The sequence below is a fragment of the Rousettus aegyptiacus genome, unplaced genomic scaffold (genome assembly GCF_014176215.1).
Source record: "Rousettus aegyptiacus isolate mRouAeg1 unplaced genomic scaffold, mRouAeg1.p scaffold_m13_p_8, whole genome shotgun sequence".
Lineage (NCBI taxonomy): Eukaryota > Metazoa > Chordata > Mammalia > Chiroptera > Pteropodidae > Rousettus > Rousettus aegyptiacus.
The window spans coordinates 49944097-49958619 of record NW_023416311.1 but is presented as its reverse complement, the minus strand read 5'-3'; the positions used below and the strand labels follow the sequence as shown (position 1 = coordinate 49958619).

The 14523-nt window shown below is 38.4% G+C and overlaps 1 protein-coding gene and 1 pseudogene across 23 annotated transcripts in view; both read left to right on the top strand.

Moving 5' to 3' along the window:
* Positions 1 to 3998, top strand: part of PAM (peptidylglycine alpha-amidating monooxygenase) — a 141513-nt gene extending 137515 nt beyond the window's left edge. For 10 of the 23 annotated variants that reach the window (XM_036225937.1, XM_036225932.1, XM_036225924.1 and 7 more), the window contains 2 exons: positions 2294 to 2350; positions 3000 to 3998. In XM_036225937.1, the coding sequence (XP_036081830.1) occupies positions 2294 to 2350; positions 3000 to 3181 (239 nt within the window). In that variant the 3' untranslated portion in view covers positions 3182 to 3998. The remainder of the gene's footprint in view (positions 1 to 2293; positions 2351 to 2999) is intronic. The other 13 variants (XM_036225934.1, XM_036225927.1, XM_036225946.1 and 10 more) reach the window with 5 other exon arrangements.
* Positions 3999 to 9374: 5376 nt separating this feature from the next.
* Positions 9375 to 10663, top strand: LOC107509147 (annotated as a pseudogene).
* The last annotated feature ends 3860 nt before the right edge of the window (positions 10664 to 14523 follow it).

The window sequence follows — 14523 nt, the reverse complement described above, 5'->3', positions numbered from 1 at the left end:
AATAATCATTGTTAAAAATTAATAAAAGTCACAAGAAGTCAAAAAAGACATGTCTTAAAATCTCAGCTTTCTTAGGAAACCAACTGTTTCTATAAGAAACCATTCAGTAGTTTTTAAATAGTCACAGTTTATGCCATTAGCCTTCCCTACTCAATGAAGGCAAGGTTTAATCCTGTAGTCAGTATTTTATAAAATCGTTATTATATGTATAATATATAGTATAACATTAATAGAAAATCCAGGAGCTGAGTTTTTTTTAGAACACCCAAACAAGAAAACAAATAATCCGACCTGAGCTTCTCAGTTCTCAGGAGCAGCCCCTTGGCCGGGTCCCCAGGTCCAAAGGTCCGAGTCTACGGCTGTGTCTGGGAAGGAATCCATGGGCCAGAGTGGGAGGCAGCATTTGATCAAGAAACAGCATCAGATTCTGTTTTAGGCCAAGGCAGCCATGGCAGGGACTCGGTGCCCATGACAAAGCCCTGATGCAGAAAAGGACACAAACAAAACCAGAGGACTCAATTTAATAGATTATAAACGGGAATTTTTCTAGGACTTTTTTACTTTTCATCTGTAATCAATAAAGCTCTGCACAACACGCTTAACTCTTCCTAAAAAGAAACTTCTGTTGAGCCCCTATTATGGGTAGGGAAGTAGGGGCAAAGGTAAACAAATGTAAGCATTATCTTCATGGAATTAGTGATAGCTTCAAAAGGACACAGTCTTGTATGTTTACTGATGTATCCCCAGTACAGAACAGTTTCTGGTATTAGAGGTTCTATAAATAATTGTTGGAAGAATGACTGAGGAAATAAATGGAGCTTAACAGAATAGATGGCACATGAGATGACACATAAAAGTTATAATCACGAGTGGAAAGTGCAGTGATAAGTACTTGCCGGGAGTACCAGGAACCCGTGGGGCCGAAGGCCAGGTAGCAGGAGTGTTAGTAATCAACCCACACTGGACCAGGGAATGTCTGGGAAGTCAAGACGTTCTGGTCTCTCCTTTTTGCTGTTAAGCATGCGTGAAACAGCACTGCTGCCGAGTGCTGGGTCTGCAGGAGTCGGGACGGCAGCGACCCAAGTCAAACCATGTGAAACTACCATTACTCAGTCACATTTTATTTCGAAAATTGCAGTTTTATATGTTTCAATCTAATCTAACATATTTAATTCTAAAAAGAGATCAGCCTCTCATATTTTTTCAACATTTGTTCTTGATAGACCTTATCCAATCTATGACGGTTTTTAGTAACCCTCATAAAGAGTCTTCTGTTTATTCAGCACACCCTTATTGTACATCACCTCCACACCAGACACTGCTTAGCTCAGGGGATGCAAAACCAACTAAGAACTCTCCTGCATCTTTGTAGGATTTAACAGTTTAATTTGTTGGCTTTCTAACAGTCTTACCAGATTCTACTTCCCTTCTTAACCACTGTGCTACCTATCCTCTGTCATCTGCCTGCTAGTTTTCTCCATCATGCTGCCTCCATTCCTGGCTAGAGACTTCATAGGAGGACCCCGAGCCTTGCTTCCCTGACCACAGTCCTTAAGGAGTGGTGGAAGGCAGGGCAGAGAGTGCAGGAAGATACACAGCAACCAAAAAAATGAAGTCCAGCGTGAGTTCCGTCTCACCATTAGGAAAGAAAGTTGATCTTTTATGGAAATGGGAAGCCCGTGGAGAGCATTTGGGTCACCTTGTATGATCGAAACCCTCAGGATTTCAGGTGCTTCATCTTCATTAAGGTCCTATATAGAGGGAAAGGATGTACATTAACCCAAAGCTTTCTCAAGCAGGACATGCACTGTTCTCCATAGAAACACTAAAGCCTAAGACAAATATTTCTAAATTATAACAACCAGAAAAGTACAAAGTTTTACAAATTATTGGTTACTTAATTTTGCCCTAATAAAAATAACTAATATTTATTGAAAACTTACTGTATAAGTACAAGACGCTGTTCTAAGCTTGTCACATGCCATAAACCATCTAAAACTTACAGATAGGTGGAGCTCGTAATTGATCCCTCCTTACTCAGAGGAGAAAACTGAGGCTCAGAGAAGTAATTTATAGAGATTGCACAGACTGTAAGGGACAGGCAGGCGTCTAACTCAGCTTTGGCCCTTTTATACGTCACAATAATATCTTTCCTTTTTTTCCTCGAATTGCATACAGAGAAGAGCCAGGCCTTGTTAATCATTTATGAATTACTGATTTTGTATTGAAAGTTGAGTCCATGGACTGAGGAGGATCATTGGGACTCATTTTGAAATGTGCCATCTTTTTCTAGCAGATTCTGAACACAAACTCGAGGCAAGTTCAGGAAGAGTGCTGGGAAAACTTAGAGGTATGCCTGTGACCTTTTAGAATCCTTCATGTTTGGTTCCAAGTTGACAAGCTGATTGATATCTTTTAAAGAGCAAGGAAATATTTTTTATTTTCTGTCTGAAAATTGAACTCCTTGTGTGCAGCATAGCATCACCCCATAAACTAAACCAAAGTGTGTGGCCCTGGCGGCAAATTTCCCAGTTTCATTTTTTCCACCTTGCCATTCTGTATTATCTAATTCTCTTCCCCTGCCTTTTATCTGGCTTCATTTGTCTTCTGTAAATTTTCTGTCATTCCGCTTGGCATGTCAGCACTTGTCGTAGTGAAGATGACCTTTACATAAAATCCCTGAAATGAAGAGCTGCTAGTGGGATGCCAGTTCCCCAGAGCCCAGGAAAAGCAGGAGGTGAAAAGTGAATCTGAAATAGACCTGCAGACACATGTAGTCCTTGGGAGCTTTGTTTTTTTTCTTACATATTTTAATAAATTCGTGGAGGAGTATCTTTCTGACTTTGTGGAATAAGTATTTCTGTATGTCACTGTTTTTTTTTTTTCTTTTTTGTTAGTATCTACCCTTTCTCATCCCCAACTTCTTTGTTTAAGAATTTACCAAGAAACCAAGAATCATCTGTGCAAACTCTACCTATGTTCTTGTTTTCTTTCTTCAGGAAAGGGAAGTGGAGGCTTAAACCTTGGAAATTTCTTTGCAAGCCGTAAAGGCTACAGTCGAAAAGGGTTTGACCGCCTTAGCACCGAAGGAAGCGACCAGGAGAAAGATGAAGATGACGGAAGTGAATCAGAAGAGGAGTACTCAGCGCCTCTGCCTGCACCCACACCTTCCTCCTCCTGAAAACAGGGCTTTGATTCGGATTCCTTTCCCTTTAGCACGTTTAGAGTTTTGTGTATTTAATTGTAAACTGTACTAGTCTGCGTGGGACTGTACACATTTTATTTACTTCGTTTGGGTTTAGTCGGCTTCTGTTTCTAGTTGAGGAGTTTCCTAAAGGCTCACAACAGTGCCGTTGTCTTTATATGAACATAGAATAGAGAAGCCGCCCTCTTCTTCCATCACACTACTAATTTAATGATGGGAGGTTTGCTCATTTACATTTTTGAGACTTTTCTGCGGATGTAAATAACCCCATTCTCTGCTTGAACACAGTATATTCCCAAAAGCGCTTCCATTGCCAGTCTCTTTCTTTGGTGCCTTTCCTGTTCAGCATCCTCAACCTGTGGCAGTAAAGAGAAACTCTGTGCTACATGATGACAAAGCTGCTAAATCTCCTATTTTTTTAAAATCACTAGCATTATATTGCAACAAGGGAAAGAAAAAGTCTCTATTTAAATTCTTTTTAAATTTTCTCCTTCAGTTGGTGTGTTTTTGGGATGTCTTATTTTTAGATGGTTACACTGTTAGAACACTATTTTCAGAATCTGAATGTAATTTGTGTAATAAAGTGTTTTCAGAGCATTAGCTGTCAAAGTGTATTTTGCAGTTTTTGCATATTTGCAGGGTTTTGTATACAACTTTTGTAATAATTACACAAACCACAGATATAGTGAAACCTACTCAATGTCTTCAACCAAAGGAAATGTGTTGTATTGTATTAAAATTAAAAAGATATTTTGTTATGTAGCCAATATAAATTAAAAAGCAGCCTAAGATACATGTGTAAAACCAGGCTCTCTTTTAAAATTCAAAGATAGTTTTTGGCTGTATGTCAATCATAAGGGAAATACTTTAATAAAAGGTGATCATAGCTAAGAGGAAAACTGTGTCTCAAATTACATATGCAAATGAATCAGGGTGTAGGTTACTAATCTTTTTAAGGAATAATTTCATGAAAATTCCCATATATTCATAGGAATATTCATCTCTTACAGTGACCACAAATTAATTTTAAAACATCTTTTTTCATATTCCATCAATGCAATTTGGTAAGAAGCTGATAATTTTTCTTTTTAGAATAATCAGACTCTGAAACCTTCCTTTAATTCAGGCATCTTAGTTGAGATTAGAGATTTAATTGACTAATCATGAAAACAATTCAGGGTGCCTTGCAAAAAATATATAGTTTTTCAGCTATCTTATATAAAAAATCTAACTTATCGTAGGTTTTCTCTCATAATTGATACCAAAGAGGATCCAATTGAATGATTTGTCACTTCCCACACATTTACCTCACTATCTTATTAAAATTTAATTTGGGCACCCTCACCAAGTAGAAACTTCCTGTGACCGTCCTTCTCAAATGAAGAGTACATTTTTCTCCCTCTGACCACTCTTGAATGCCCTTTTTACCTCATCAGTGGTAAATATGTAAATAATGGTCATTTTCTAATTCTATCACTTTGTCTTCATTTATAAGCTGGCATTCTTTTGTGAAGAAGAGAGTTTTACTGATTCTCACCCCTAGATTTTGGCAGCATCTAGTCAAGAACATAAAATAATCCTCTTATTTTATTTGTAACCAATATGTCATGCTCTCCAAACTCAGTACAAATATGGTCAAATACTTTTTATTTTCCTATTTAATTGCTCAAGTCTTTGCCTTTCTTAATGGCAAAAATACAATTATCAGCCTTTCAATGGTTGGCTTCCCCTACCTTTCCTTCTCTGGAATCATCAGGAAAATTCCACATCCAAAAGGCAATATGAGGCTGGAATCCCCAGATTTCCAGATGCTGAGAGGCATATTCAATCAAGTCTGATTCATCCATGCTGTAGTTGCTTTCAGCCTCATGATGTTGCTGTTGAAGACCGCTCTTATTACCAGGCCTTAAGAAAGCTGTTGCTCTGAAGCTGCCCCAATCCAGACCGCCCTCCCTCCCAAACTTTGGCCTCACACACACACACACCCTCTTCTCAGAAGCTTACAGGCTCAGGAGTCCCGGGCCCGATCCTCGTATCTATGCCTCACAGACACAAAACCATCACTTGCCTCTTTCCCTATAATCCATACTAGAGAAAAAGAATTTTTTTTTCTTAAACCCACAAAACCCAGAGTTCTATTGGCCTCCATTTTTTTATTATTGGTAAGAACACAACATGAGATCTTAACAAAATTTTAAGTGCACAATACAATAACGGTAACTACAGGCAGTGTGTATAGCAGACCTCTAGAACTTACCCATCTTGCATAACTGAAACTTCGTACCTGTTGAACAGTAACTCCCCATTTCCCCTGCCCCACCCCGCCCTTGGCAACCATCACTCTACTCTCTGCTTCTGTGAGTTTGATTATTTTAGATATCTCATAAGTAAAATACAGAATTTGTCCTTTTGTGACTGACTTATTCCACAGCATAATGTCCTCCATCTGAGGTCCATCGATGTTGTCATATCTAGCAGGATTTCCTTTTTTAAGGCTGAATAGTATTCCATTGTATATTTACCACATTTTCTTTTTCCCTGCATCCAGTTGATGGACATTTAGTTTGTTTCCACTTCTTGGCTCTTATGAATAATTCATCAGCCTTTCCTTACCAGAGACTAGGACTTGCTGTTTCCCCCTTATTCCTTTCTAAGAGAGACTCCCTGATGAGTCTTAAATGTTCCACCCTGATTCAGCCCAGGAAGCTTCCTTCCATGGTTCAAGGGCAATTTCTGATATCTTTTCGTCATTTAATAAACACTTCTAAATATCTAACAAGCAAAAAAGTATAACTCCAGAGGATGCAGTGCTGAAATGCAATATTCTAGCTTTACTGGCATTTATATTCTAGTGGTGTATATATTCTTTGTCTCTGTCTCTCTCTCTCTCTCTCTCCCCCCCCCCTCATTAAAGAAGAGCAAAACATAATATATATTAATAGATTCTTTAAATGAGACCCACAGAAAGGAATTGACTAGTTATACTAATCCCAATGTCTCTTTAGGTTGATTTAGTTTCTGGCATTTAGATTTTTTCATGTGTTTTCTTCTGTATTTTTATATTTCCCAGACATCATAAAATTTACAGAAATCTTTAAAAGTTTCACATTTCAGGAGCCTTATTCTGAGTCTTGTTTAGCCTCCATTAAAAAGGAAATGCTCCTTTCTTTAAACATCAACCACAATTCTCACATCTAATAAAATATGTCCCCAAATAATCCAATAAAAATTAAATAAGTTGAAAGCCAAAGGATTCATTCAACAGACACTCATTGAGCATCATGATGTACACAATACAAAGATTAAAAAAAAGACACAGTCTTGCTTTTAGAGTTTTGTAATCTAGCAAGGAGCTAAAATAAGATAAAGGATCGCAGTATAAGGCATAAGAAGAGGACCACATGCAAAACACTATCAAGCCTCTGATTGAAGAGCACTGAGTTTTCATAAAGTGATATCTGAGTAAGGGAGAGGAGGGCCAACAGACAATGCTTATCATATTAGGGGGTTAGCAACGGGGCTGGAGCTCAGGGTAGTTCAAGGAAACAGTGATAGATGGGCTGGAAAGCCAGGCTAGTGCGGCAAGAAGTGTCTCAAAACCATGAGGAGGAATTTGGATTTAACTGCATTTGATATATTTGATGTTTTATACACACACACACACACACACACATATGCAGATATATATATATACACACACATATATATACATATATACATTTACTGAGGTCTACCAGTAAAAATTTTAAAAATTACCTTATTGAACAGGACAAAGAATAAATTATACTTGCAATATATGCTAACTCAAGTTTAGTTCAATTTCTTAGGAAATGAGGTGTTGTTCTGTACAATAGGATAAAAGTCTTTTATCAGATATTTGATTTACAAATGTTTTACCCCAGTATATGGAGTAAAATTAATTCTCTCGATCTTGTTTTTTAAAGAGAAGTTTTCATTTTTGATGAAGCCAACTTTTATTATATTTCCCAACAGTCATAAGATTTACAGAAACCTTTTAGAATTTCACCAAGGCTCTGAATTTTCTGTTTCGATTCAGAAAAGAGAGGTGAACACTCAGGAGACTTCATTCCTCAGCAGCCTGCTTACCTCTCCAGCTTCATCTCACCCCCCACCACCCTTACCCTCACCCCCAACTCTCCCCACCCACCTCACTCCAAGAAGCTATATTCTTCTTTCCAAAATGGCTATGCCCTTACTGCCCTCCCAGCTTCTAGACATTTTTCCATCTGCTTAGACACTTCTCCAGTCAAAGCACTAATCTCATTGAGTAGTATTTGTGTGAAATGAGAGGGGGGGAGAGAGAGAGAGAGAGAGAGAGAGAGAGAGAGAGAGAGAGAAGTTGACTCTGACTAATAAAAATTCTAGAGTAAGAAGATCTAGGTTCGTGAAGGATAATGTCAGCTCTCTTTCTGTTTCTCTGTCTCTCTGTCTCTCTGTCTCTCGCTCAAAGTTGTTTTCCATGTTGGTTTTATTCTCTAGAATGTTCTTTCTATGTGATATGAAAGATGTCCCTGGTAGCCATCTGCAAACTTGAGAGACTCCCCTACTCTCCTGTATCAACATCAACTCCCCAAAGGGATTCAGAAACACAATAACAATAGTGTTTTCTTTTTCAGAAATGACAATAGATTTGCAAAGATTTATCCCTAGCTCTTCTTTCAGTAGTGAAATAAGTTTTCCTTGAACCCTTTAACAAATTCTCCCTCACATGCATTACATGGTCATTTCTGAGCTCATCCTTAAGGAATTGAATGAGATTATTTTAGACCATTCAGGCCCATGCATGAAGTGTGGGTGGGATCAACTTCTCCTAAGCTCCATGCCTCCACAAGAGAAGTGCTAAACATGTAATCAAAATTCAAATAGGATAGATAGATGAAAATGGTTGCTGAGAAGGCTACCAACAATCCACTACAGGCTGGTTGTTGTTGATGTTTATGGAATAAAATTCATTTATCCATAAGATACCTGCTAAGCTCCTAAACCTCAGTTAGCTCAAAATCTAGAGGGCAACTTAACTCATTGTGTTAAGTTCAGTGATGGAAGCAAAGCCAGGCATCTGACAAAGTTTGGAGTGAGGGATCATGGAAGGTATATGTTACTGTTCAAGAAAGGCGTTAGACAGAAAGAAATTAAAATAGAAGTTGTTGATAGTTTTTGGTAGGAGAAATTATTTTTGCATTGTTCTCCAATATTTAACTATTTAATAATCCAAAAGTTTGTCTACAAACCAAATAGTGCATATTTTTTTCATTATGTTGTTGATACTCTTCCAATAAGAACATAATTCCAGAATAAAAACAAGAATATAACAATAGTTCCAAAAAAGCAAAGGTGACAATTGAAAGTATGCTCTGAAATAAAGGCTGAAAATATTGCATAGCTCCCAAAGTTGGTGGACTGAAAAGAACTCAAATTCTAGACCAAAATTTAGAAAATATTTTAGTGTAATTTTACATTTGTATAAGTAAATATTTAAACTATTATTTTCCTTATAATGTTCTCTTTCATTATTTAGATGCATTAGAATAGATACGTGCTATTCATAGATGATAGATCAATGGATGATTGATTGTTAGACACCGTCATAACAGGAAGGAGTGGAAGAGTGATCAAGAGAAGGAGAGATGAAAGTGACATCCACATACATAGATTTCCTCTTAAAGATTTCTTCAGGGTAGTTATTACCAGTGAGGTGAATGGCTGACATCTGGTGGTGAAACTGTAAAAAAGTTGCATGGATTTGCGCTCTCATAAAAGAGGTCCTATTCAGTGAAATATAGCTCTGTCTTCAAGAATAATTTAAAATGCTACTAGTCATTGAGTTCTTATGTCAGGTATCACACAGATATTGACAGTATCCAAGTCCTCTTTGCTAAGAGTCACTATTCTCTAACTAGAGAACAAAATATGAAATTGTTTAGTTATATTTTTTACATGAGCACTTAAAGAGGCAAAAATAACATATATAATGTTAATCAAAATCATTTGCATATTTTGTTAATCTAGTGTCATTTTAAGAAAGAAGAGAAAATTAAATTAATTTCTCCTTAAAAAAGAAAAAAAAAAAACAGGTGTGTGCTGTTGGATTGCAAGGAGGTGGGTGTGCGTTGAGCAGCCCAGCAGCAACCGCCAGGTACCAGTGCATCTTTGTCCACGTGGCATGCAGGTGTTCAGACTGTCAATACCTTCTGGAAATTTTATATAGTTTTGAACATGTAATTTGGCCTGATGGTCAAAAGCCAAGCAACAAAACCATCAGTGGTTGGATGATTGGTTCAATATCTTCAGTAAGCCTGGGGCTGGCAAGCCCAGGGCAGTGATGTGAACTTGGAGTCCCCATGGTCGATGAAGTGCACACAGGGACCTATTGGGAGCTCTTCCACTTGGAGCAGATGATCACTGGGAAGGAAGACGCAGCCAACAACTATACCAGAGGCCATTACACCATCTGCAAGATCATTGACCTGGTCCTAGACCAGATCTACTCTGTGTACATGGTTTCCTGTTTCTGCTCATGGAGCCACCCTCAGACTATGGCAAGAAGTCCAAGCTTGACTTTGTTATTTACCCAGTACCCCAGGTTTCCATAGCCATGGTGAGGCCCTACAAATCCATCTTGACACCCACAGACCCTAGGACATTCTGACCGTGCCTTCATATTGACAATGAAGACACCTATGAATATGTCGATATAACCTGCATATAAAATGGCTCACGTACACTGACTTTGATTGTCTCATTGGGCAGACAGACTGAATCCACCATCACTGCCTCCCAGTTATTCAACAGGGCCCTCAACTAGAATCGATGTGATTTCAGACCAATTTGGTCCCTACGCCCACATCTACTGGCCACCTATACTCCAGTCATCTCAGCTGAGATGGCCTACCATGAGCAGCTGTCTGTAGCCAAAATCACCAATGCCTGCTTCAAACTGGCCAACCAAATGGTCAAGTATGAACTTCACCATGGCAAGTACATGGCCTAGGTGTTGTACAGGAGGGACGTGGTCCAAAAAGACATCAACACATCCACTGACACCATCAAGGACAAGAGCACCATCAAATCTATGGATTGGCACCTGACAGGATTTAAGGTGAGCATCAACTACCAGTCCCCCACCAACTGTTCCCGAGGGAGACTTGGCCCAGGTGCAGTAGGCCATGCTGTTGCCGAGGCCTGGGCCTGCCCAGATCATTTAAGTCTGATCTCATGTGCACAAAACAAGCCTTTGTGAATCATCTGAGGCCCCGGAGGACCTGACAGCCCTGGAGAAAGATTAGAGAGAGGTTAGCATGGATTCTGTGGAAAGAGAGGTGGAAGAAGGGGAAGAATAGTACATAGGAGAGGGCGGCCGTCAGGCGTTCCTCTCTTCACTCTCTCCTGCCATCCTTCAGCGCTGCTTCTTTAAAGTTGTTTGCAGTTGAAGTTTTTATATTGATGACAATCACAACTCCGTGAATACTAAAAACCATTGAATTTTCACTGAGTGAATTTTATGGTATGTGAATTATATCTCAATAAAACTCTTTTTTAAGAACACTATATAATCATCTTCAAGCTAGGTAAACCATTGTCCATCCCCAAGGCCTGAAAATTCCCAGTCACAGTTGGGCCACATAGAAATGGGTTTATGCTTCTAAAATTGGGTCGTAGCTCCTTCACATATCAAATCATTCTACCCCTACTAAAAGCCTAAGTAATTCCCCAGCTTCACATAGTGAAATTGCAGATGGCCTACTTAGGCCAGCTGTATACCCTCTCACAAAGTGTCCTGCAGCATTGCCTTCCTTACTTAGGGTGAGGTCCACAGATAAGTGAAAATTTTGGTTGTGTGTGAAAGTCTGTGTCCTGGGGCAGAATTTCTGGACCTGGTGTTGTCCTCTTGCAATGAATAACCCCCCATTCCACCACTAGGTAGATCTACTCCCTGCTTTAGCTTCTATAGCTAAGGTAGCCTCAGTCTGTGCAATTCAAAACCCAAAGGACAGAAGGCCTCCCAGAGGGGAGAGATGGAAGCCAGCTATGGGAAGAGCTGAATCTGTGTGAGGAGAAAATAGAAAATATTCAGTTTTCTGCTTCTTTGCTGCTTTCAGTACTCCCTCTGTCTTCCCCAAATTTACATGACCTTCCAGTCATTTATCACAGTTGGAATAAAAGTCTTTATCACTGGACCCAAACACAGCTATCTCCTCTGAGAGAAATGAGATGTCATATTGCTTCAGCAAAGCCCTGTATCCCAATGCCCTAGATAATTTAGATATCTTAGTAAAATTATGTACAACGCTAAGACTTTTCAGTTCTACTATTCACTGACAGGCATTCAAAGGAAGGTTTAGAATTAAAGGTTAATAACTTCAAGTTTGTGAGATGGAATAGAAGATATTCTACAGAATTTCTGATTCTTATCCTAGAAAAAAATTTCCCCTCTCTTGTTTTTAAACTGCAATTGGGGTTAAAAGAAGAAAGGGATATTGGAACGTCAGAAATTCTATATAAATTACTTGGATTGTAAATTCCTAGCAAAGCCAAAGTACAATGTGATTGCAAAATAATGTTACTAATGTTTTGCTTTGTTCAGTTTCCACTGGTAAATGAGAAATTCTTGAGAACTTGTCTGCATTATTTGTAGTCCCTTAAATGTAGCATTAGCATCAGCTATATCCATCAAAACGGGAAGAGGGCCGAATGCTCTGCTGCCATCATTCATAAAGCTAGGAAACTTGCTTGAGCATCAGTTTGCCCTGCTAGGTAATATAAATAATGCCCTAGAGTATGTATAATCAATCACCAGATGCTCTGGATTGCTGCCTCAGCAATGATTAACATGAAGTGTGGCAGGTCAACAGCAAGTGCAGATCTCTGCAGCAAAAAGAATGGCTTCTCAAAAAGGACACATATTAATGAGTTTTATTTTGGAGAGTTCTGAACTGTGCATAAATGAATGTTGAATTCCTATCCCCTGAACTCCAGACTCTTCTATCTAAATGTCTACCTGACAGATTCACTGGAATGTGGATCTCAAAATCAGCATGTTCAAAACTGAACTTTTCTTCCCCAAACCTACTCTTCCTAGTCTTTCTCATCTCGGTTAGCAGCACTCCCATCCTTCTAGTTATACAAGCCTAAAAAGTTTAGTCATCATAAACTTTTCTTCCTCTAAAGGCCTACATTCAGTTTCAGCAAATTCCATTTAATCTGGGTTCAAAATATGATACTAACCATGTCTCATCACCTCCTAACGCCATCACCATCTCTCACCTGAAGTACTGTAACAGCCTTCTTACTAGTCCACCATTTTCCTTTCTCAATCCATTCTCATTCCACACTTTTGACAATGGTTGTCAGTTCTGAGTTGTCATGGTTCTGGCAGAAGCTGTATTACTCATGGCTAGATACTAATGGTTAAACCCTTCTCTATATCCATCACTGGGCATTTCTTCTCTTTGCCCCTTCAGGCCAACAGGTTTCTCGCTATTACTGGCCACCAAATGTCCCACCATCCATTGTGTGTTCTATAAATTCTTCTTTAAACAATTCCTTACTCTTAAAACCACTTCGTGTGTTTCATCTCGTTCTTTCCAGGTCTCTTAGAAATGCGGCCATTCATTGTATGAATTGCTTTTCTTAACATTAAACCAAACTTGTAATTTTTGGATCTACTCAATTTGGTCATAATGCATATTGTTATAGGTCATTGGATTCAGGTTTTTTTTTTTTAGGTGTTTATATTTGTGTTATGAAAGAATGACCTGTTATTTTCCTTTCTCATTTGTCCTTTTCAGATTTTGATATCAAGATTATGCCTCCCTCATGCCAAGATTTAAGGAGTGTTCCTTTTGTTTCTACACTATGAATAATTTGTGTAAGATTAAAATTATGTATTCCTTATTTCTTCTTGAACCACTTCTGCAGGTTAAATTTCTCTAAAATTTATTCTTTTTATTAAGGTTTCAAATTTAGTGGAAAAGTTTTAACATCCTCTATTTTTTAAATGCCTGCATCATATGTAGTTCTGATACTTTTACATCACGATATTGTTTATTTGTAAATTCTGTAGGTTTATTTTATTAGGCTTGCTAAATTTGTCTCTATTAGTGTTTTTAAAGTAGCAATGTTTGGCTCAGTTCATCCTTGCATTATGTTTATTAATTTTTTATTAATTTCTATTATCTTCATCATTTCAAACCTTCTATTTTCTTTAGGTTTATTCACTTATTCTTCTACCACATTAAATTCCATGCTTAGCTCGTTACTTTTTAACTTTTTTCCCCCAATATAAGGCCCGGTCCTTTTTAGACCATCATTACAACTTTCTACACAGTCCAAAAGTAAGTGGAACATAAAACTTAATGCTTTTCAAGATTTAAGGTAAGAAACCAGAGAAGATGTCTGTGCAAACAGCTATCAATGAGATTTTAAGATTGGATATAACTAACAAAATATATTAAAAACTTCTGGTCACTATTTCACTACCCTACTGGAATGCAAACTCTAGGAGGGTTCTTGTTTCTCACTGATACAACCTAAGTGCCAGAACAGTCTCAGGAACATAGTAAGCATTTACTACATATCTTTTTTGAGTCTACAAATGAATCTCATAGCTAAACATGTAGTAAGATTTCTTTTCATGTTACTTTTTTTAGATGGCAATGTAAGAAAAATTTACACTTGAAATTTTAATTGTGATATTTAAAAATAACTTTCAAATTGGGCAATTATTCTCATTCAAAATATATTTTTCCTTTATTTTAGCTCAGCTCTTCCATTCCCTTCCATAGTGTTTTTAAGTGTTCATAAAAATACCACAAGGTGGCATACCAAACCTCATAAAGACATTTCTGGATTTTTTGGTCAAAATTTTACTATATAATTATCCTGTATAAAACCTCCCTTAAATCCAGGCAAGAGGGACACCACTCTGGACCCTTGGCTTGAAGGCTAGGCTCTGCCCTGCTGGAGTATATGTCCCTCCCTGCAGGGTGGACCCACAAGGCCCAGGGACAAGCCCCTCCTCCTCTCTTCCAAGGCCTCCCTCCTCTGCTCCAAGAGGGTGGATGGACAGCTGGACAGCACAATCCAAATGTCTGGGCTGGTCACAGGGCACGTCTGCAGAAGATGGGATGGGTTTTTTTGGGAGAGGATGGGGTTGGGACAAAGACGGCTCTCAGACCAGCTCTTCCTGCTCTGTCACTCAGTGCAGGACTTGTGGATTCCAAGAATTCTAGAAACCTTAGGAAGGCATATTTGCCAAGAAGGAACAATCTGTTAGCTAGATTCACAATTTCTAAATA